Source organism: Lampetra fluviatilis, chromosome 16, assembly GCF_964198595.1.
Source record: "Lampetra fluviatilis chromosome 16, kcLamFluv1.1, whole genome shotgun sequence".
Taxonomy (NCBI): Eukaryota; Metazoa; Chordata; class Hyperoartia; order Petromyzontiformes; family Petromyzontidae; genus Lampetra; species Lampetra fluviatilis.
The window spans coordinates 9,364,514-9,387,274 of record NC_136290.1 but is presented as its reverse complement, the minus strand read 5'-3'; the positions used below and the strand labels follow the sequence as shown (position 1 = coordinate 9,387,274).

Genomic DNA, 22,761 nt, shown 5'->3' with positions numbered 1-22,761 from the left:
CAACATGGGACCTTTTTTGCCAGCATCCAAATATAACAATAGATTTTACCCTTTCTGGCATTAAAACAGTTGTGTTAAGATGTTAAAACAACCAAACAGAAACCTTTTACAAGGAATCCTGTCTGCATCAACCATGCAAATAAAAAAACATGCTCTGATAAGATATGATGGATTTGAAACCGATGTTCACCATTAATTCCTTGAAAAAGGATTCTGTTTGCTGTTTTAACATCTTAACACAACTGTTTTATTGCCAGAAAGGGTAAAATCTATTGTTTTAACATCTTAACACAACTGTTTTATTGCCAGAAAGGGGAGCGCATATTGTTAAACAACAAACAACACCAAAAATACCATTGGAGTGCAAAGTATAGGGAAGGTAAGCAAATCACTAAAGATAAATACAATAGATAACGTTTATAAGTTCAAATTGCATATGTACACCAATTCCCAAGGTTGGGTAAGGCAGCGAAACAACAGAAAAAACAGGACCAGATCACACCAAGACAAGATGTCTTTCCACTTCTAGATTTGAAGCTTTCGTGACTGCAAGGATTCATACTCTTAGGTTTTTTCGGTAAAGTCACGTAGGTAAAAAATAAAATAAAATATAATAAAAGTAAAATAAAAAATCACGACGTTTCGGAGGCAACACAAGCTTCCGTCTTCAGGTGGAACCGTCACAGCACGATTGCTGTATCAAGTACTTTACAAGTACTTTACTTGATACAGCAATCGTGCTGTGACGGTTCCACCTGAAGACGGAAGCTTGTGTTGCCTCCGAAACGTCGTGATTTTTATTTTATTTTTATTTATTTTAATTTTTTACTTGATGCAGCAATCGTGCTGTGACGGTTCCACCTGAAGACGGAAGCTTGTGTTGCCTCCGAAATGTCGTGATTTTTTATTTTACTTTTATTGATTTTAATTTTATTTTATACCTACATGACTTTACCGAAAAAACCTAAGAGGATGTCTTTCCACTTCTCTCTGTCCATCGTTGCGTCATGCAATTGGTCGCCGCGGTGGCGAGATGTTAGCTCCCTCGCCTGGTATGAAGGAGGTTGTGGGTTCGATCCCGATCCCGATCCCGACCCTGACGCCTGTATATTTGGAGTTTGCACGTTCTCCCTGTGGTCGCGTAAATTTTCCCCCAGGTCCTCCGGTTTTTTCCCCCTCCAAATTTAGAATCAACATCATGCCTTTCGATTATTTGGCTGTTATAAATGTCCACACCACCTCGTCGAGCAATCATTTGCGATAGCCATGTCTCCTTCTGCAGAAAGAGCCATGTAGCTCGGTGGGCCTTGCCTGGTGAAATAAAAGTTTTAGCTTAGCTTCAGATCGCTCGCACCCCGTCCACTGTTTGATATTTGACGTCCTGTCAGAGCATGCTCGTCACCCCCACTCCACCACCCCAAGGACCTTCCTAGTTTTCCCTCCATTACCGCACGGTCACCGTTCATCCTTGCCAACATGTCCACAATATTTCAGTTTCCCGTACTCGATCCCTGCTTTGGTGGTCTTGACCTGACGTAGTATATGTGATATTATCTTACGTATACTGATTAACCTTCAAAATATGACGTTCAAGATGGTCTTATTGGTCGTAACTTGAAGCTATAAAGCAATAACAAAAACCCTATTAATCACGTGGCTTTTTTATGATAGTGATATTTTATGTTTTATAGGGCGTCATTAATGCAAATTGCATCTCGAAACGCTGCTAATTGTTATTAAATGCATGTTTGACATTGACAAGGAAGACACGTGTGCATTTAATGTCAAGAAATTGAAGAAAACGGACGTATTTAAAATTAGTGATTTGCTTTTACCTGCTATAGCGTTACTACTGTGTAGGTGCCCTCAGTTATGTTGTATACCTCTCGAATATATTTACGGATTGCACAGCCCGGAAATACTCCAGAAAGCGTGAATATATATGGTTTTTTGTTTATTCGTAATTCAAACGTGATCTTAATTTACATATTGAACACCTTGAGCATGGCTTAGCATTCAATGTAAGACGATGATAATGCATTAATAACACATCTGGGAGTAGAATTACGAGCTCGTGTTGTTTTCCAGGTGTAACTTGCGTGGCTGCTCACTCAGCAGCATGTTAAATGGTACTTTCATCATTTAAACACTTTTTTTGCTTTGGTGGTCCTAAAGCAATGGTCAGTCACACTCACCTCCTGATGTTCACCGACACAACTGCCAGTGTCTGCGGATCTGTTATTGCCTCTCACCATGTGAATGTGATACGACTAATTGAATGCAGCTGGTGCTTGACATTGTTGTTTGCGTTGTACTGGCTCGAAATTGTTTTTAAAAACTTGGGAAATGTTCGCTGTACACAGTGGCACTCGAACGCTGTCACGGGGCAATGATAGCACACTGGACTTGCAATCAAGAGGTCATACATTCGATTCTAACCCCCAGTGCAGCCGTTGAAACAAAGGAAAGTTCCTTCAGTGCCCCCCTGCTCAACCCCTGACTGGTCGACCCAGCAACGCCATTGGGCACAACCACAGTTAGTCGACTGGCAGGTCACGTGTCGTGGAGTGACGCGTGGCTACTCCCATCTCCCATCGGTGTGAAAAGGGAGGCCAACATATCTTCTAGACGGGCTCTCCAGAGCTTCATCGAGTGAAGATGAATTCTGACAGCAGTGGCTTGGCAGGTGAATTGGATGGCCGTAGCATTACCTCGCTTTTTATTATTATACATTGACACAAAGGACATGCCACTGTGTTCCTACTCGTTGAGCACAACCAACCGCCCCCCCCAAGTTCTGCACAAAATCCCCAGACAACCTTCACTCATGCGAAGGTTACTCCTACTCAAAGGCTGCCTGTGTCATCTGGAGAAAAAAAATACTAAAACCCTTTCTCTGTTCAAATCCGAGGTCAAGACCTTGCTCTTGTAGCCCCCCTGTGACTGATTGGCTCTCACGCTGATTGGCTTTCATTCACATCTTTACATCCTCTATTCTTCCATGATTGGTAGCCCAATCTTCAATGCCCACTAAAAAGGTCAGTAAAAATGACAGTATCTCGATGCACATTTTTCCCATATGTGCATCTTTTTCTAGCTGTGGTCACATTAAGACACTTTAATCAGCTTCATCATCTAGCTGATCTATCCACTGCTGGATGAAAGCATCCCCAAACCAGCGCTATATGTTATTGTCTTACGATGCAACAAGTGTCTACTTGATTGAAAGCTTTCGTGACTGCAGGGATTCATATTCTTGGTTCTTTCGGTAAAATCACGTAGAAGGGAAATAATAAAATAAAATAAATATGATTTTATTATTGTTTTGTATTTATTTAAAAATATTTTTTAGTTATTTATTTTTATTAATATTCTTTTATTATTTCCCTTCTACGTGACTTTACCGAAAGAACCAAGAATATAAGTGTCTACTTACAAACTGATGGAATTGTCCCATCTCTGCAGTAAATATCCTCTCAAACGCATTTCCTCCTCGCTCCTTTGGCTGCCACTCATTGGTTAGTCTCAACCACTGGCCATCAACCCTCTGAGCGATGTGTTCCTGCCCAATTATTTTTCGTAGCAGTCGGTATCACGTCTCCAACTCGTGTATTTTCTCCGATCCATGTGTTCCGCCTCTTAGTTTGGTGCAACTCCAAGTTGTCATCTCTCGGAGTTTATTTTGACACTTTTCAGCTTTCTGTCCTCCTAGTGGCGGTTGTGTTTTACCATTTAGCTTTGATTCCTTCTGCTTATGGCCCTGGGTGTTTCCAGTATCTTGTAAGGATTCCGATTTAAAGCTTTCGTGACTGCAGGGATTCATCTTCTTGGTTCTTTCGGTAAAGTCACGTAGAAGGGAAATAATGAAATAATATATAAAAAACAAATGTATGTTTTCTTTTTATTATTTTATTATTTCCATTCTACGTGACTTTACCCAAAGAACCAAGAAGTTGCAAGGATTCGTTGAACCGTTGAGTGAAATAGATTATTGTGCTGAGGATACGTTGCATCGAATGAGGGCTGTTAGAGGCAACCGGTTTACATTCACATCCCTTGTATGTAATTGATTCACGTGACCTAAGCAGCTACGAGAGGTGCTACATTCACCACAGTGATACATTTTTGTTGTATATACGTCCATTGAATCGTGGCCATGGATTTTGACGATGCATCAAATCGGCGACAACGTGGCAAGAGCAAGTGAATCGAATAGCGCAGTGCAGCAGTCACGTTTACCGAATTGTAAAGAGGCATTAGGTGAGACTCTGCATTGCCAAGAGAGTGCAATGTGGTGTCGTGTGCCACACATTGTGTACCAGTGGTGAGCTACACATCAGAAACTTGGGCCGTGACAACAAGGGATGGAAGTCAAGTGCACGAAGCAGAATTGAGGTTGTCTGACAAACAGGAAGGAACTCAGTGAAATGTGAAGTAAAATAATAGTTTGCAGTTGAAGAAAGCTCTATGAGTGCCTATATTGAATTGGTAGGAACATTAGAATATAATGGGGAACACACCATGCTGTTAAACAGGATCCCCCTCAAGCGGAAATACGCGGGGGGGGGGGGGGAGCAAAGGGGGCACATCCAAGTAAGAGATGGAGTGAAGTGCCGAGGAAGGATGTGGCAGGTAGCGGAGAGAACTGGAGAGTGGTGGAGGTCGAGTCAGGATGAAGGGAATGCGCACATCAACAGAGCCAGCGACACGCCTACACAAAGGAGGAATGACACGTGATGATGATATGAAGAATCATTCTAGGATTTACCCTTTCTGGCAATAAAACAGGTGTTTAAGATGTTAAAATACTAAAAAGATACATTTAGGGTTGTGGTAGTGATAGGGGTTGGGGCAGTGATAGGGGTTGGGGCAGTGATAGGGGTTGGGGTAGTGATATGGGCTGCGATAGTGATAGGGGTTGGGGTAGTGATAGGGGTTGGGGTAGTGATATGGGCTGCGATAGTGATAGGGGCTGGGGTAGTGATAGGGATTGGGGTAGTGATATGGGCTGCGATAGTGATAGGGGTTGGGGTAGTGATAGGGGTTGGGGTAGTGATATGGGCTGCGATAGTGATAGGGGTTGGGGCAGTGATAGGGGTTGGGGTAGTGATATGGGCTGCGATAGTGATAGGGGCTGGGGTAGTGATAGGGATTGGGGTAGTGATATGGGCTGCGATAGTGATAGGGGTTGGGGTAGTGATAGGGGTTGGGGTAGTGATATGGGCTGCGATAGTGATAGGGGTTGGGGTAGTGATAGGGGTTGGGGTAGTGATATGGGCTGCAATAGTGATAGGGGTTGGGGTAGTGATAGGGGTTGGGTAGTGATAGGGGTTGGGGTAGTGATATGGGCTGCGATAGTGATAGGGGCTGGGGTAGTGATAGGGGTTGGGGTAGTGATATGGGCTGCGATAGTGATAGGGGTTGGGGTAGTGATAGGGGTTGGGGTAGTGATATGGGCTGCAATAGTGATAGGGGTTGGGGTAGTGATAGGGGTTGGGGTAGTGATAGGGGTTGCGGTAGGCCTGGTCGTAGCTGGGGGGGGCAAGGGTAGGGAGGAGCAGTCGGATGGGCGAGAGGAAAAGAGATGGGGGCTAATAGTAGGTTTTTTACCCTTTTAACTGGTACAAAACTGACACCTTTATTCAAGGCATCATGTTTGCAATGACCACAACACAAGTAGTCAAAAAAGCAAACAAGTGAGATGGGGGCTGTTTTAGGGGAGGAGTGGCAGCACGTGAGTGAAGGTGATGGTTTTACGTGCGGTGGGAGTTTTTTCCGGTGAATGGGAAGCAAAAAGGGAAAAGTCACTGGAGCTTGACTGGACGCAGGGCGCGAGGGAGGCACAGACCGGGACATTCGAGATTGGGAGCATCGTGGACGGAATGGGAGAGAGTGAGGTAATCAGATCACAAGGGGCGTGAATTGTTACATGACTACTCGACACCGTTCACCCTCCCCAAAACCGTCAAATTGACAAAATTGGTATTTTAGATCTTGTCTCTTGGATTTCTCTTCACTTGATAGAGTAAATTTGGCTGTGACGGTCCCACCTGAAGACGGAGATTTGTGTTGCCTCCGAAACGTCGTGATTTAATTGAGTTATTTTCATTTATTATTATTATTTTACTTAATTTGCCCCAAAAATGGGCAGTGACTATGACTTGATTGCTTACATCTGATTTATTTTATAGGGTAGGTATAACAATGACAATGTAAAATGCGCTTGATTAACAGTGGTGTTCATAATAAGATCTTACTCTTTGGTAATTTCAGATCATTTTAATCAGTCAAAATATATTGCCTGTATTTATGTTCGAATTACACATACTGTGCATTGCATGTGATTGTACAAACGCATACTTGCAATGGTAGCCAAGGAATGGAGCGTCCGCTAATGAGATTGAACAATTAAATCCGGTAAAACTCATAAAGTAATACGTTTTGATGGTTTGGGGAGGCCTTCATCCAGCAGTGGATTGACCATGGCTGATGATGGTGGTGATAATGCATTGTATTGGATTCTATCAAGGCCGTAGCCATGGAATCAACATTGGGGGGGACCAAATCTTTCAGGGTCTCTGGGGGTCCCAACCCAGAAAAATATCTAAATTTGAAAACTCATTTCCTGCCTAAAATATTTAAAAAATTCACTAACACATGGCATAGACTTTTTATTTATTTTTACAATGTCTAATAGTGTATTGTATTACACTGCTCTGTTTTTACTTTTTTTTACCATTTCTTGTTTCATTGTATGTAATGGCAGAGATTAGGGATTAATAAAGTACAACCATAACCACAATCATATAAACAGATATCTATGCATTGATTTATATGAAGACAAGTCCAGATATTGTGGCCAAGGTTTAGCAAATTGTTTTTATTTACATAGCATAGCAAATTTTTTATAGCAATATATTGGGGGGGAAATTTTAAGCATATTTGAATATTGTTCCCCCCAATATATATTATAATTACGGCCTTGCTTTCTATAGAATCCTTAAGATGCATTAGACGTGTATGGTCATTACTAAAGTGGTACATTAATTTATAATTTTCACATTAATTTTCTTTCTGTCAAAATATTAAATTATCTTTGGTGAATAATCAGTATTATTTAGAAGTTTGGCGGATTGATGATTTATTCAAATTCCGTGATTACCGAAAAATATAAATAATTGGGTTCGAGCAGTGTGTATTCCAAATTGGTTTTTACACTTTTCATCTGGAGTTTTTTTTTACGAGGTACAAAATTTTTTTTTTGCAAGCGAAATACAGTCGGGCAAAATAGTGCACCTTTTCTCATGTGAAATATAAAATATCTGCTTAAAATAGTTACATTTTTTAGGTCTTCCGTTTTTTTTCATACTCAGACCTTTCATTATTACAAAAATGAACAAAATCTCTTCAAAGTAAATTTAACACTTACTGCCAGATTCTATCCTACCTTCAAATGACCTTGCTGAATGTATTACTTTTCCAATTGTGTTATTATCATCCTTCCAAGTGTGTTAACTGCATACTGAAACTTTTTATGGCAGGGCTGTAGAATAGCGCAGATATTACCACAACCACAGGCATCTTGTTCCTATTAATTCAGCTTGAGTCTCTGCATGTGCTTGCCATGGAAGACCGTTGAGCGTAATGATTTGCACTGTTTGAGCTGTTGCCATCAGGCAGACGATTCAGATCAGTCAAAACAAGGACAAACAGATTCAAACAGAGCTTTTATCCTACAGCGATCACCACACTCAATAATGCTAATTAATTATTAAGTAATAGTATTTTCAATTGACTGTGAAATAGAGATGTGCAATGACAAAATGTAACCTTATGTGGGTATGTGGGTATACTTGGGCTGTTTTTATATATAGTATAAATTGATTATCTTTCATTTAATTTTATTTTTATTTTATTTTTTTATTTAATTTAAATTTATGAATGATGCCCTGACTGGTGAGCATTTTAAATTTCGTTGTACTGGTGACAATGACAATAAACGATCTATCTATCTATTATAGGGCACGAGCTTAAATGCCTCGGCAAACTCAAAGTGCCTTATGTCACCTCCCGTCTCAACCATTCCCGTGCCCTGCTGCAGTCTCGCTAAGGGACCCCCCCCCCCCCCGTCACAGTGGCAGCTGTCCCTGTGCAACACGAGGAGTCAGCAGCACCGACCTGCTCATGAGCATTTATTCTTTCTGCACTCGACCATTGAATGTGACGTGCTCCTGTGCCGGCTGCAATGTGCACTGATGACGATTGCTTGTGTTGCGGTCGAAACGTCGTGATCTATTTTATTTTATTTTTATACCCCACGTGACTTTACCGAAAGAACCAAAGAGTATGGATTACTGCAGTCACGAAAGCTTAAATCAAGAAAAAAAAGAGTATAAAAATAGATGTATTGATTGACGTGGAATGCATAGCGAGTATCATCGCCGCTGAGCCAAATGTGAAAATCATTGTATGAGGTACATCTGCAGCCCTGAGATTCCTTTGTCATGTCACTGCTGGTGGAAGAGGCTCCACTAGGAGCTCTAGGTAACTCATCTTGAGTGTACATTGGCCTACTCTTCCACTAGGAGCTCCAGGTAACCCCTCTTGAGTGTACATTGGCCTACTCTTCCACACTGGCCAGACATCTTGGAAGGGGTGGGGGCACCCACACATTACCCCACCACACACGACCTGCCGATCAGCTAACTGTGGTGCACACCTTTAAACCGCCGTGTGGACGGACTGGATTGAATAATGATACAGTGATACAGCTATCGTGCTGTGACGGTTCCACCTGAAGACGGAAGCTTGTGTTGCCTCCGAAACGTCGTGATTTTTTTTTTATTAATTTAAAAAAAATTTCCTACGTGACTTTACCGAAAAAACCTAAGAATTTGAATCCTTGCAGTCACGAAAGCTTCAAATCTAGAATGGATTGAATAAACTTGCTCCATTATCTCCACTGCCTTGCCAAAAGGTGAAATCGAACCAGCGACCTCTGATTTGCCAGCGCGATGACTTTTGCTCCACGGCGAGCATCACACTCGTTGGACAGCTCGTGCATGAATAGTTTCTTCTGCAATTACCCGTGCAGGTTAGACATTTTCATCTCTTCCGTGGATACAATTATTTTCTCGGGGTTGCCCCTTCGCAATTTGAACGTAATGACAATGCAATTCCGATCATCAAAACTTTTAGGCGACCTTTGCCCGCAGAGATTCTTTCACGGCACAGCAATGAAAAAGATCCGTATCGAAACAAATGCAGAATGTGAGCCCCAGTGTACTGTCAGTTTTGAAGTTTAAATACCACATTTTTTTTACGGTTTAAAGGCAGAGCCAGCAGACCAACAATATCCGACAGCCCCTCTTGGTTTCATTGAGCAGCTCGTGGTGTTTTCTTTTTTAATTGACTCGGGGGTTTCATCACAGGCTCCTTTGGCCAGCCGAGCTGACAACCGCCGTTAACAGTGGCTTGCGAATTCAACAACAAAGAAGCAACGATAATTGAACCTTATGGCGGTACCCTGGGGTACCATAGCATAATGTCCGTGATGCAGTCACGTTTAGTCTCTGTTGATGGTCGGCGATGCGGCAATCGACTCATCTCGACGAGCTGTACACGATGCACTATTCAAAGTTTAATTTCTCGATAATGGATTTTTTTATGCTAATGTTTGGCGTTTCGACATCACGGAGTGGCACTGATTTCGGATTGATTGGTACCCCAGTCGCAGAGTTAAGTAAGACCCCTGGAAAAAAATAGTGTCCCAGAAATAAAATATTAAAATGCCCTTGCCCATTTTGTATTATTTGGTACCAGAGGTGTGGACTCGAGTCATGTGACTTGGACTCGAGTCAGACTCGAGTCATGAATTTGATGACTTGCGACTCGACTTGGACTTGCATAACAATGACTTTGTCCCACCTATGAGATGTGGACTCGAGTCATGTGACTTGGACTCGAGTCAGACTCGAGTCATGAATTTGATGACTTGCGACTCGACTTGGACTTGCATAACAATGACTTTGTCCCACCTCTGTTTGGTACCCTGGGGTACCACCATGAGGATCAGTTATCAACCGGTTGCACCGCAGCACCATTTGCAACGCACCAAAACAAAACTCAGTGTCGCCCGTCAGGGATTCAAACGCGTCCGATAGGAGACGGGGCAATGAAAGCGGTTCGTATGCACGCGTTAGGTGGATTATTACATTGCAGGATCGTGCGATGTGGCAGTGGTTTTGGGGAGGCCTTCATCCAGCAGTGGATTGACCACGGCTGATGGTCACGACGATGATTATTGCCGTGTGCGTTTTTAGATATTTGTTTTAAACGGGGAAACTGATAAGTAAGTTACACAGTCGCAATATACACCCTAAACCGCATCACCACAAACCATGGCAGCTGATGCAGATACTCGATGCACAAATGGAATATATTAAAACCTCTCTGATGTACTGCCCAGAAGAGACCATGGAACTCATCAATATTCAATGCCCCATGAACACATATGAAGGAGGCATCAAAGTGGCACATTCGGCTACTTCTGAAGCAATTATATATGACTCGGCCACCTCGATGCAAAATCATAGTTGTCGTTCTACCACGACATCAGACATACGAAGAAGATCGTCGCAATTGTTCTGACTTTGTATGACACTTCATGATAATTTTGGGTTGAAGCTATCGTGACTGCAGGAATCCATACTCTTTGGTTCTTTCGGTAAAAGTCACGTTGGTAGAAAAAATTATACAAGCAATCGTCGATTGCCGATTGCATGTGTGGCGATCGAAACGTCGTGATCTATTATTTTTCTACCTGCGTGACTTTACCGAAAGAACCAAGGAGTATGATAATTGGTTTTTACCCTTCTATCTGGCAACTTCATGATTATTAGGACCGTTATTTCAGCCTCGTGGCGGGACCCAGGGATCCTGAATAAACGGAAACAAAAATCGTGATTAATTTTAATTTATTTTTGGCGACTCAGTCCCACCGCGCGCACATAAACGCCGCGACCCACCTGGCGCGGATCATTCTGTTGTCATGTCGTGTCCAAGCGCAGCAGCGAGGACGCATGCGCAGAAGAGCTGAACAAGCGAATGTACTCCATGCTCGGGTATGGGCAGGATCACGTCTTACCCAAACCTGCTCAAACTGCCTACACGACTTAAGTCCTTTAGTTGTCATCACGGTATGCATTATACAGTGAAACTGCTCTCTTATCTCCATGATTATTTGTGACTCACCAATGTCTGCAGCCAGGATCAATCGATGACAATCCTATTACCTGCAGATATTTAACAGATGAGATGCGTTGCACCGTTAATTCCTCCTGTTTGATAAAATACTTCTCTCGTCCGTATGCATCTGTGCAGCTAGTTTTTGTTTTGCGGTTAAGCCATAGTCCCCACATACCGCTCGTATCAATGCGGATAAGAGGAGCGGCGACCCACTGCTCTGTCGAGTAACATTGGTATAAACGCTTGTTACAATATTAACATCGCATTGAAAACGCGCTCTATTTTACGTACTGTTTACAAAGTGTGTTCACAAATCCACACTGAGAAACACGATGATTGACAGAGGGGTGTAAATTGTTTTTTCGATAGTGTATTTAAATAGAGGTACTGCAGGTAAGTAGTCTTCAGTTTTAAAGGCATAGCTTAACAAGACAACACGTGCCACCATCCTTCAAACCCATTGATGAAAAAGAGCAACGTTTTTGTTTACATTATAATATAATGTTTACGCGAGAGCCGGGGGCTTATGGGACCCTGGGGTCCCGCCATGAGGTTCATTTGGACAACAGAAGCGTGCTTGTCAAGCCTTATTTTAATGCGCCACGTTTGTCAGAGTTGTCAGTAGATGCAACGTGAACCTAAAGCAGTGATGTCTCCCCAAGTGAGACTTTTTAGATTATTTTGCTGGTGTCCATTTCCACGTGATAAGCCACTTTGTTGATTTATCATTTGTAGCCAGTTCGCTTCTGAAAATTAAGCTAATAGCTCAGTGAGATTTACTTGGTAGATAAAAAAATAGTTTAGTTTTATTTGTGTATGTTTAAGTGGTTTGTTTACCTTTCCTATGCTTTGCACTTGTATCGTTTGTTTGTATTGTTTGTTGATGGAACATTCTGACCTGCCCTTACTGGACATCTGTGAATAAAGGGATTTATAGCTCATCGGATTCCTCCAATATAAAAACATATTCTGATCCTGATTTTTTCATAAATACTGCAAACCATACCGTTATCCTTTGACCCAAAAGCTTGGGTGAATTTTTTTTTTATCACAAAGCATCCATGGAAATGTCATTTGGAGGTTAATCTTGGCAAAGTTTTTTTTTTAGATAAGCCTATCACCATGTTAGATTAGGATGGCTCAAGTAAACCATTATTATATCTGTAGATAATGCTTCTCAATGGCACAGATTAAACAATATGAATAGCTGGCTGCGGAAACTCTCCAATATCCTAATTGGAGAGTTCTAATACCCAACATACTGTAACTACCAAATGTATAGTGCAACCAGCTCAAACATCTGAAATAGAGCAAGAAAATACGTAAATTGTTCCTGAAAAAAATATCCACTGAAATTAAAATGTTTTTGCTGGCCCCTTTTTTGCTATAGAATTTCTAAATTGCAAAGATTAAACGTTATAGTTTTAGTCCACACCGGTTGCACGAATGCATGATTATTGTTGTTTATATCTAACAAACCGCATCCAGAGTGCCTAATACAGTCAGTTATTGCTTTAAGGAATTTACATAAATTTGTAAATTAGATTAACTTTGTTTGACTCCAAGGGTTGATGGTCTCTTGTAAACAACAGCGGTTTCTGTGCCTGTGTATTACATACACCGCAGATAATCAACTGCAGTTACATAATTCACACTTCAGAGAAAACATTATTTTATGTTAATTACTTTTGCTTAATTAAACGTCTTCAATTAAAATTAAATGCCTCATTGTTTAAAAATGTACACTCCTGAATATGTGTAAAAAAATGGCAACCAAGATTAGATTCCCTGAAAAGTTAAGATTTAATTATGATTTTAATAAATAGCTCCAAATTCTGTTTCTTAATTAGCAACCTTAAATTACCAAAACGTTGTTGCATCGGGTCTAATTGTGCATAAAATAGCTGTCCAGAGGGGTGTAATGATCTTATAAATGTTACATTACTGCCTCAATAACTGTTGCCAGTGAATGAGTTACTTTTAACTGTGCCAATGGAATGAGAGAAGTTAAAGGTGCAGCCCTGCAATTGCTCACTTACGACACTGCTGGTGGGGCCTCCACTCGAGGCAGCTCTAGAGAATCCCTCTGGAGGGTTTCGTGGCCTACTCGTCCACGTTGTTCAGACGTACGTACATTTACTCTTTGGTTCTATCGGTAAAGTCACGTAGGTATATAAAATATACAAAAAAATCACGAAGTTTCGGGCGCAACACAAGCATCTGTCATCAGGTGGGACAACCACAGCAAGAAACCTACGTGACTTTACCGAAAGAACCAAAGAGTATGGATCCCTGCAGTCACGAAAACTTCAAATCTAGAATGTACGTACATATGTTACATTTCTGTCGCATCCTATGTAGCCAACTATGCTAATCGGAGGTGTGGTGAAACTGTGTACTCGGATGGTTAATATTGTGGGTTTACTCTCCAATACACCGATGTGCTGAACTAGTAACGAATTAGCATGTTTTGTCTACGTGTCAGGTGGTGGCAGTTTCAACGACATTTATATTTTACGTTATTTAACCTAAAAAAAACTTTACTATTGATAATGTTGGTCGCGAAAGCCTACGTGTAAAACTGAAGGGGTGTGAGTACCCACACTTGACCTCACCACATGTGACCGGCCGATCAACTAATCACGGTGTACCCACATTTACACCGATGCTTGAACAAAGGTGGAGGGCATTTAAGAAAATTTGCCCCCATTGTATTCAGCTGCCGCCACCGGCGGATCGAATTGAACTCGCGACCTGTGGGTCACGTAGAGTCGAGTGGTGTGCTCACCCTTACGCCACTGTGGTGGCAGCGTCGTCGAAAAATAATTATTATAACTACACGTACATTTTTCGATTTAGAGCTTTCGTGACTGCAGGGATTCATCTTCTTGGTTCTTTCGGTAAAGTCACGTAGAATGGAAATAATAAAATTAAAAAAATATATATATATAATAGAATCATTCTCACGACGTTTCGGCCACAACGCAAGCAGCCGTCCACAGGTGAAGAACAGAGTCTGACTCTGTCTTCTCGACAGACCTGTTCTTCACCTGAGGACGGCTGCTTGCGTTGTGGCCGAAACGTCGTGAGAATACTTTTATAATGTTTTATTTTATTATTTTATTATTTCCATTCTACGTGACTTTACCGAAAGAACCAAGAAGATGAATCCACGTACATTTACAAGATCTGACGCAGTTGAAGATCTGAAGCACAACAACGAGAGTGACGACCTCTGTTCTGAGCACGCAGGAACATGACAACACGCGTAACGCCAGACTTCCCTTGCTCTTGTTATTCTTGTAGCTGTTCATCTGACAATCTGAAACGTTGACACAGACCCTGGACAAAACAACATATCCTGCTAATTTATCAACCCCGACGCAGTGCTAACTCTGTGACTTGGTCCAACGGCTTATTTTTATTATCATGGGCAATTGTTGAGGAATATTAAACAGCGGTGCATTGATTAATTTCAGAAATTCTCTCACATGTTTCTCACGAAAGATTAGTGACACCGGGACCACCCTTGGTTTTGAGTGCCTTGTGTAAATTGGCTTCGTTCCATGCTCTAACGACAGGGGATCGGAAAAGGCTTGCCCAGAAATGGCTCGCCCAGAAATGGCTCGCCCAGAAATCCTTGCAAAGTGTTTTTTGTGGGATAACGTAAATTCCCATTTGACAACATTCCCAGACATACAACATATTTGAACCTCAAACGATCGAACCGGAGAATGATATTTACTTAGAGGCATTAACTTTACAATTTTCTACCAATAGGGTTTTCCCCCTTTTTTCTGGCAACAAAACTGACACCTTTTGCAGGGAATCATGTTAACATTAACCGCAAAAGGTGTCAGTTTTGTTGCCAGAAAAAAGGGGAAAAACCCTATTAGTATATTTTGGTACTGGCAAAGGAGGCCTCGTGATGAAGATGCTTACCCCGAATTCTCATTACTCTGATAGTGCGTTGTCTTTGAACTGTGCGCCTTTTGGCGTCATCTGGTCGAACACCAAATGAGACTAGGCTCTAAGAAAAGCGGTCTCTGGTGTGGACCAATCAGTTTCAAGGACAATGCATACATTATAAGAGTATTGTTTTTTGTTTGCATTTGACTGCAAGTATTGTGGTTAATGTTAATATGATTCCTTGTAAAAGGTGTCAGTTTAGTTCCCAGAAAAAAGGGGAAAAACCATATTAGTATATTTTGGTACTGGCAAAGGAGGCCTCGTGATTTACAATTCTCTATCAAGCAGCCCTGTATATTTGCAACTTTAAATGGCTATGCATACCTTTGGATCTACGCTGGAGCTAACCGAGTTTAGCTTTGCAATGCTCTTCTGTTCATCTGTAAAGAGTGCGACTTCCAAACCGAAGCCACATTTCAGAACAAAAGCGAATATGCCACGGCAAAATTAAACGTTTGCTAATCCATAGCTGTGTCGCAGCCTGTGCCAAGAATAGGGAAGCTGCCATCTGGTCTCATCACAGATAAATTCATGACATCTTCTGAACTATGGCAATATTGGCGGAAGGACACTGTACATATGATGTATTGTCTTTAAAATCCATGCGCGTTTGTTGGTATGTGCGTTTGGGATGGTTCCCTGATTTCGCTGAAAGTGTTTCATGTCCCAGAGGCTTTTAACTGCTGGCCGCATATTGCCTGCCCAGACTGCTATCGTATTACACCCTCGCACTGTTGGAGACGTTGAATAGGCAGGTGCATTACTTAGTTTGAATTGTTCTGAAGGGTAGTCAATACTTTCTGGAAGATGGAGTCGAGTATAATTATCACGTAAAAAACAAGGCAGAGGTGTTATTTAGCAAACTGCCCTTGGTATTCAAGGGCATTTTAATTTAATGAAATCTGAGGTCTAAACAATATTATTGGTAGGCTTAAATAGCGGTAGACTTAAATAACAATGTAGTTTAGTGCTATATATTTTTGGTTATTTAATGCCTATGGAATAAAGTGCCAACATTAACTTTAGTGGAGTGTGCGTGTTGGTGTACTGTATATACATCGTATGCTGTGTAGTATAATGCCTGTATATCTATAAATTAAACGGACAAATTACGAATAATTGTTTTGTAAAATGTATTAAATGGGTGTCAACATTTTAAATAATGAATCAACTTGGTACAAATGAAAATCACGACGTTTCGGAGGCAACACAAGCTTCCGTCTTCAGGTGGAACCGTCACAGCACGATAGCTGTATCACTTGATACAGCTGTTCAAGTGATACAGCTATCATGCTGTGACTGTTCCACCTGAAGACGGAAGCTTGTGTTGCCTCCGAAACGTCGTGATTTTTATTTTATTTTTATTTTACTTTTATTAATTTAAATTTTTTACCTACGTGACTTTACCGAAAAAACCTAAGAGTATGAATCCTTACAGTCACGAAAGCTTCAAATCTAGAATTGGTTCAAATGGGTAGAGCGGTGGAAGTGGTGAGTAAGGTTCGAGAGCAAACACAGAGCAAATTGTCCAAAGCTGCACTTAGGGAGAAGAAATATACAGACAGATGATGATTCGAGACTAAAGATTGACGACAAAAATACAAATAACCGGCTTAAACGACTCGGAAATGAATGCGAAAAGAAATCGGAGCACAGGTCAATGTTACAAATTCGCTCTGATGATAACCAAAGTCAATCCACATCTTGGCATGAATGAAAAAAAAACTCAAAATTAAGAGCGGTGGGTTTTGTGTGTGCACCCAGCCCCAGCAGCCACAGTCAATACATCGTGAATGGATGTTTGTGGCAGAAAAGGAAACCAACTGTCAATTGTGTCTAACTGTGCCTAATTGTGCCTGACCCGCTACTGATTATCATTAAACAACCAAGAGCAAAGTGCCTGTGGTGAGCTGGGGCATGCGCGCCGCACAAATAGCGCTCCGACTTTTTTTTTCTCCCCGTGGCTGCTGAAGTATAACGTGCTACTACTATGCGCACAGTGAATGTTTATTGCCTGCGTTTGTAGCCAGTGCTGTAGGTGTGGAATGGGAATAGGATTGACTGTAAGAAATCTGAAGCACATCTGGTCTGCGCGCTCAGTTGCAAACGCCCACACAACGTAATTCTGTTGTGCTGCTGCTGCTGATGTTGCTGCCGCTGTGTTTCCAGCTGCACAAGCTCCACAAGAGGGCTCAAATATCTTCTTGGTTCTTTCGGTAAAGTCACGTAGAAGGGAAATAATAAAATAATAAAAATAAAACATAATAAAATAATTCTCACGACGTTTCGGCCACAACGCAAGCTGCTTGCGTTGTGGCTGCTTGCGTTGTGGCCGAAACGTCGTGAGAATTATTTTATTATTATAATATTTTTATTATTTTATTACTTCCCTTCTACGTGACTTTACCGAAAGAACCAAGAAGATGAATCCCTGCAGTCACGAAAGCTTTAAATCGAAATAGGGCTCACATTCTTTTGAGAACGACACCCGACCACGGTGTTGTCTATCACTGCATGGCAGCGACTGTCGGTTTATCACATCTGCTGCCGTTTTATTTTGATGTTGTCCCAAAAACAATAGCACCACAATGCACTTATTCAGGAAATGTTGATGCGCTTTTTCGGCGTGTGCATTTTCGTGTTGTTTTGAAGTTCTACGGCCCGAACTTTGGTTGTTGTGTTTTGATAGGTTCTCGTCATTTATAGACTTGACCAGAAACTTTTCTTCAATTTTGAAACACGACAATTTCCGCGGCCCACGGTCAGCATCCTCTCACTCCTGCCGAGGGCTTCTTGGCTCTCACGCCTCGCCTGTTGCCCCCACTGATGCCCTCTTCTTCACCCCATGTGTGCAGATGCGACTGACTCTATTGTATGTAGGGTGTGTAGCCATATATGCCTACCGATACTACTGACTATTGTATGTAGGGTGTAGCAAGGCCGTAATTATAAAATATATTGGGGGAGGACACATCCCCCCCCCAATATTCAAATATGCTCAAAATGTCCCCCCCAATATATTGCTAAAACAATATAAAAAAATTGCTACGCTATGTTCATAAAAACAACACTTTGTTAAACCTTGTGCACAATATCTGGACTTGTCTTCATGTAACAATGCATAGATTTATGTTTATATGATTGTGGTTATGGTTGTACTTTAGTAATCCCTAATCTCTGCCATTACATACAACGAAACAAGAAATGGTAAAAAAAGAAAAAAACAGAGCAATGTAATATTAGACATTATTGTAAAAAAAAAAAAGAAAAGTCCATCCCATGTGTTAGTGAATGTTTTTATATTTTAGGCAGGAAATTAGTTTTCAAATTTAGATTTTTTTCTGAGGGGGGGGGGGGGGGACCCCAGACCCCCTGGACCATAACACTAAGGCAGCACCGAAATATAAAATAACTTAAAATGTATTGGGCATCGTTAATTTTAAAGATACGTTAACTACCTCGCCTGGTATGCAGGAGGTCGTGGGTTCGATCCAGACCCTGACGCCTGTATATTTTGAGTTTGCATGTTCTCCCCGTGGTCGCGTGGATTTTCTTCCGGATTCCTCCGGTTTTTCCTTCCACATTTAGAAACATTCGATTCGAGCCTTTTGCTGCGATAAATTTCCACGTGATAAGCCACTTTGTTGAGCTATCAATCGTGGCCAAGTCGCGTCTGAAAACAAAGCTATATAGCTCATTGGGCCTTACCTGTTAAAAATAAAAATAGTAGTAGTACAAAGTGCAATTATGGTTGCGGTATCATCGTTATTGGAATATGTTGCGGGCAACACTGTTTGCAGTGCACGCATCAAATGTCGTCTCAACCTCATCTTGTTGTTTCGCCCCCCCTATCCTCCAGACCCCATAGACAACGACGGGGACCTCGCGTTTGGGAGTATGTCCTACGACGACCTTCCGCCACCTCCGTCGCCCCTCACGGAACCGTGGCCCAACTTTCCCACCATGCAGTGCTACCCACTGCCGCCCGAGACGGTGGCACGGGAGCCGCCGCTGAGCAAATCCCGCTCGGCGGGCGTGCAAGTGCCTTCCTTCTGCAGCTCCTACGACTCTTACAGCCAGGAGAGCGACGGTGAGGCCGCAACTCACGAACAAAAGACAAAGATCTCTTTGATATTCTTAGGTTTTTTCGGTAAAGTCACGTAGGTAAAACATCTAAATTAAAAAAAAAATTAAAATCACGACGTTTCGGAGGCAACACAAGTCTCCGTCATCAGGTGGGACCGTCACAGCCAGATTAGCTGCATCAAGTGAGGCAATGATTCAAGATGTAATCCTCCCCCCTCAACTTGCTTTTAAGGGATTACATCTTGAATCATTGCCTCACTTGATGCAGCTAATCTGGCTGTGACGGTCCCACCTGATGACGGAGACTTGTGTTGCCTCCGAAACGTCGTGATTTTTATTTTATTTAATTTTTTATTAATTTTGATGTTTTACCTACGTGACTTTACCGAAAAAACTTAAGAATATGAATCCTTGCAGTCACGAAAGCTTCAAATCTAGAATCTCTTTGATATCTGTCTGCTTATATGTCTGTCTATATGTTTCTGGTTCTGTGGTTTATCTCCCTCTCAAATTTTAGCATTCTCAGGAAGAACGTAATCAACCAGATAGGGTGTTGACTGTTATGTTATCCGACTCTCTGTTGTATTACATTACATTTCTAAGTATACTAGATTTGTGTTTCTATTTCATTTATACCTGATGATGATTGCTTGTGTTGCAATCGAAACGTCGTATGCTAGTATTTAATTTAATTTATTATTTTATCTTTATACGTGACTTTACCGAAAGAACCAAAGAATAATTCCTGCAGTCACGAAAGCTCCAAATTAAGTTTGACAAAGATCTCCCCCGTGTCGTACTTCTTAATCGTGATTTGCTGCTGATTCGGGCGCCCATTGCGCCAGGACGTCTCGGAGCGCTTCACACTCGATAAGCGACTCATATCTCTCATCTTACACATTTAAAGGGCAATGCCCCTGCCCCCACCTTACATGAGAGACTGCCTGACAAGACCAGGTGTTGTAAGTTTGGGCAGTGTGGTGGCCAGGATTTATTTATCGACGCAGCAATAGATGATTGAATCTATCTGTAAAAAGGTTTGACTGTGTTACGATATCGTCCTCATATCCGTGGGTTACCCCCGGGTGATCCAGTTTATCTTCCCTATGAATACACTCATTTAATGAAATTGGCTAAGCATCCCAATGTAGCATAACCCACTCCTGAAGTGGTATCCTCATAGATGGCGATGAGTTCCTGTATAAAGAAAATGATAAATACCATATTTTCCCGATTACATGATGCCCTTTCACCCCTGTGTTGTAAATCAGAAGTTGGGGGTGGTTCTAATAATCCGATCGAGGTGCATGTGTGTGTGAGAGAGAGACTATAGTTTTGTGTAACTTTATTGACACTGGCCACACTTTTGGAGGCGCATTTTACTTTACAGACGCTTTATAATCCAGAAAATACGGTATTACCTTTGCGTAAAGTCATAAAGGGTGGCAAAGGTTTAGCTTCGTGCAATATCCATATATTCACTGCAATCCAAATGAAATATTGGCACTTATAATCAAAATTTTAAGAGGTGTTACTTTTGCATTCGAAAAGGGTGACAGTGATTTTGCTTAGCGCAGTGCCCCTGATTCACTTGCGCTCTTCATGACACATTGGCACCTAATAATCCAGATAATAAGGTGTTACTTTTATAATTGTAAAATGTGGAATTTTTTTTTGCTGAGTGCAGTGCCCATGTTATGCACCGTAATCCTTTGCGGCACATTACCGCGTGGCTACGCAAGGGTGCAATTTGGGAAACTGAGAGACAGGTGGCATTTGAGTGTTTTACATTTCATGATTAAATGCACATTCCAAAGCCAGCAGCCACAGGTGTGTCGATTTAGCGTGCCTTGCCGGTGGCAAACGTTCCTAAATTGAATTTCGTATCCTGTTCAATTTCAGAGAGCTGGTGCGAAAATCCCTGCACAGCAAGTGTGCAGCTCCCCGTATGTTGTTTTCAAATCCTCGGGAAACAGTCCTTGGCTCAGAGTATAAAATAACATTCAATCATTTCAGGCATATTTGTGTGAAAAGTCATAAAACCAAAATCTAAATTGTAGCGTGTAGTGTTTTTGTTTTGTATATATATATATTTTTTTTACCGAGGCAATGTGGAGGGCCCGTTACATCACGTTGTGAATCACGTACACACGCCGTCAACAGAAGCCAAACCGAGTGTGAAGAGCAGGGGATAGAAAGATGGGTGAACGAGCTCGCTGCCCCAATGTTAGAATTGTATTTTTTTGTTATTAAATACATAAATTGTATGAAAATATTTTTGTACACATCTTAGCAGTACGGGATGTGAGAGAAGGCTTTTGCAGAAGTTGACATTCTGTGTCGTGTGTTCAGCTAGAATGCTGCTTGATGTAACCCAAGTGGAGGCATTACTTCACCCCGTGAACTTCTTCCACTCTAAGCCCCTTGGCCTTTAGGCCTGTTGGGGCATGACCGTTTGCATTACTGATATCCCCTGACAGTCATCTGTCCACTTCTCTCCCTGCCCGTCGCCATGTCAATCGACTGAGACGGCTTCAGCCCCATCTAACGTCTGATGCTTGGCATCCTCTCAGATCGGGGTCTTCCTCCTCCTCCTCCTCCCCCCCCTTTTGAGTTTATTCAAAATAACCATGGGCACTGCACACCAGTAACTAACTGATCCTGTCATTCACCGCACGGTTGGTTACGTACGGCGCGAAAGACATTCAACATATATACACACGTAAATTTAAATCTGATCATTTTACTTTTAATTTAAACAAATGTATATATATATTGATCGTTGATGGGTTTGTTTGAGAATCAATGTCAACTAATGATAACTACTGCTCTTACGAATCATCATCATCATCATCCATGGCCAATCCACTGCTGTGGGTGAAGGCAGTCTCAAAGCCACCACAACCACCACCACCACCATCTCTCGCAATCCTCTGGCGGTGCAACAACGAACCGAGCGCTTGCACACGCGAGCTGAGGTCATGACCCCATGTCGTCGTCGGTGAACGACCTCTCTGGCTGCTGCTCCGTCATCGCTGTTGTCCATCGGCCACCATTCCTTCTGGAGACGTTTCCTGCCTGAGCCCCCCCCCCCCCCACTTATTGCATCACCCGACGCTAGCAGCAGCCTCAATGAATCACAGAGCTCAATTATCATATACTGGGCCTAGTGCTCCATTTATTAGCGCGGATTTTAAATTATTTATTCAGAACTAATGCAGTGCTCTGTGGCACCACAATGATGCATGTATATGCTGTATGAATGATGCGTATAAGTGTGCAATATGGTAATGTAGGTGGATTGTGCGTTAATTCTCCACATCCTTCAACTGAGATATTAATTAATCAGAAAGTATTCTATGAGAGGACAGGATTTAATACATTACTTTTGTGTGTTAATTTTTTTTTTATGCAGGGGTTTAACCGAGGGAAATTTAACAGTGTGGTACGTCACGTTGA

At 41.9% G+C, this 22,761-nt stretch overlaps 1 protein-coding gene across 2 annotated transcripts in view; it reads left to right on the top strand.

The window, feature by feature from the left end:
- The window catches only part of ANO4 (anoctamin 4), a 172,562-nt gene that overhangs the window by 15,393 nt on the left and 134,408 nt on the right, over nucleotides 1-22,761 (top strand). Inside the window, exon 2 of one of the 2 annotated variants that reach the window (XM_078863634.1) lies at nucleotides 19,076-19,306. The exons of the other annotated variant lie outside the window; for it this stretch is intronic. Within the exon in view, the coding sequence (XP_078719760.1) occupies nucleotides 19,076-19,306 (231 nt within the window). The remainder of the gene's footprint in view (nucleotides 1-19,075; nucleotides 19,307-22,761) is intronic. 2 annotated transcript variants of the gene reach the window in all.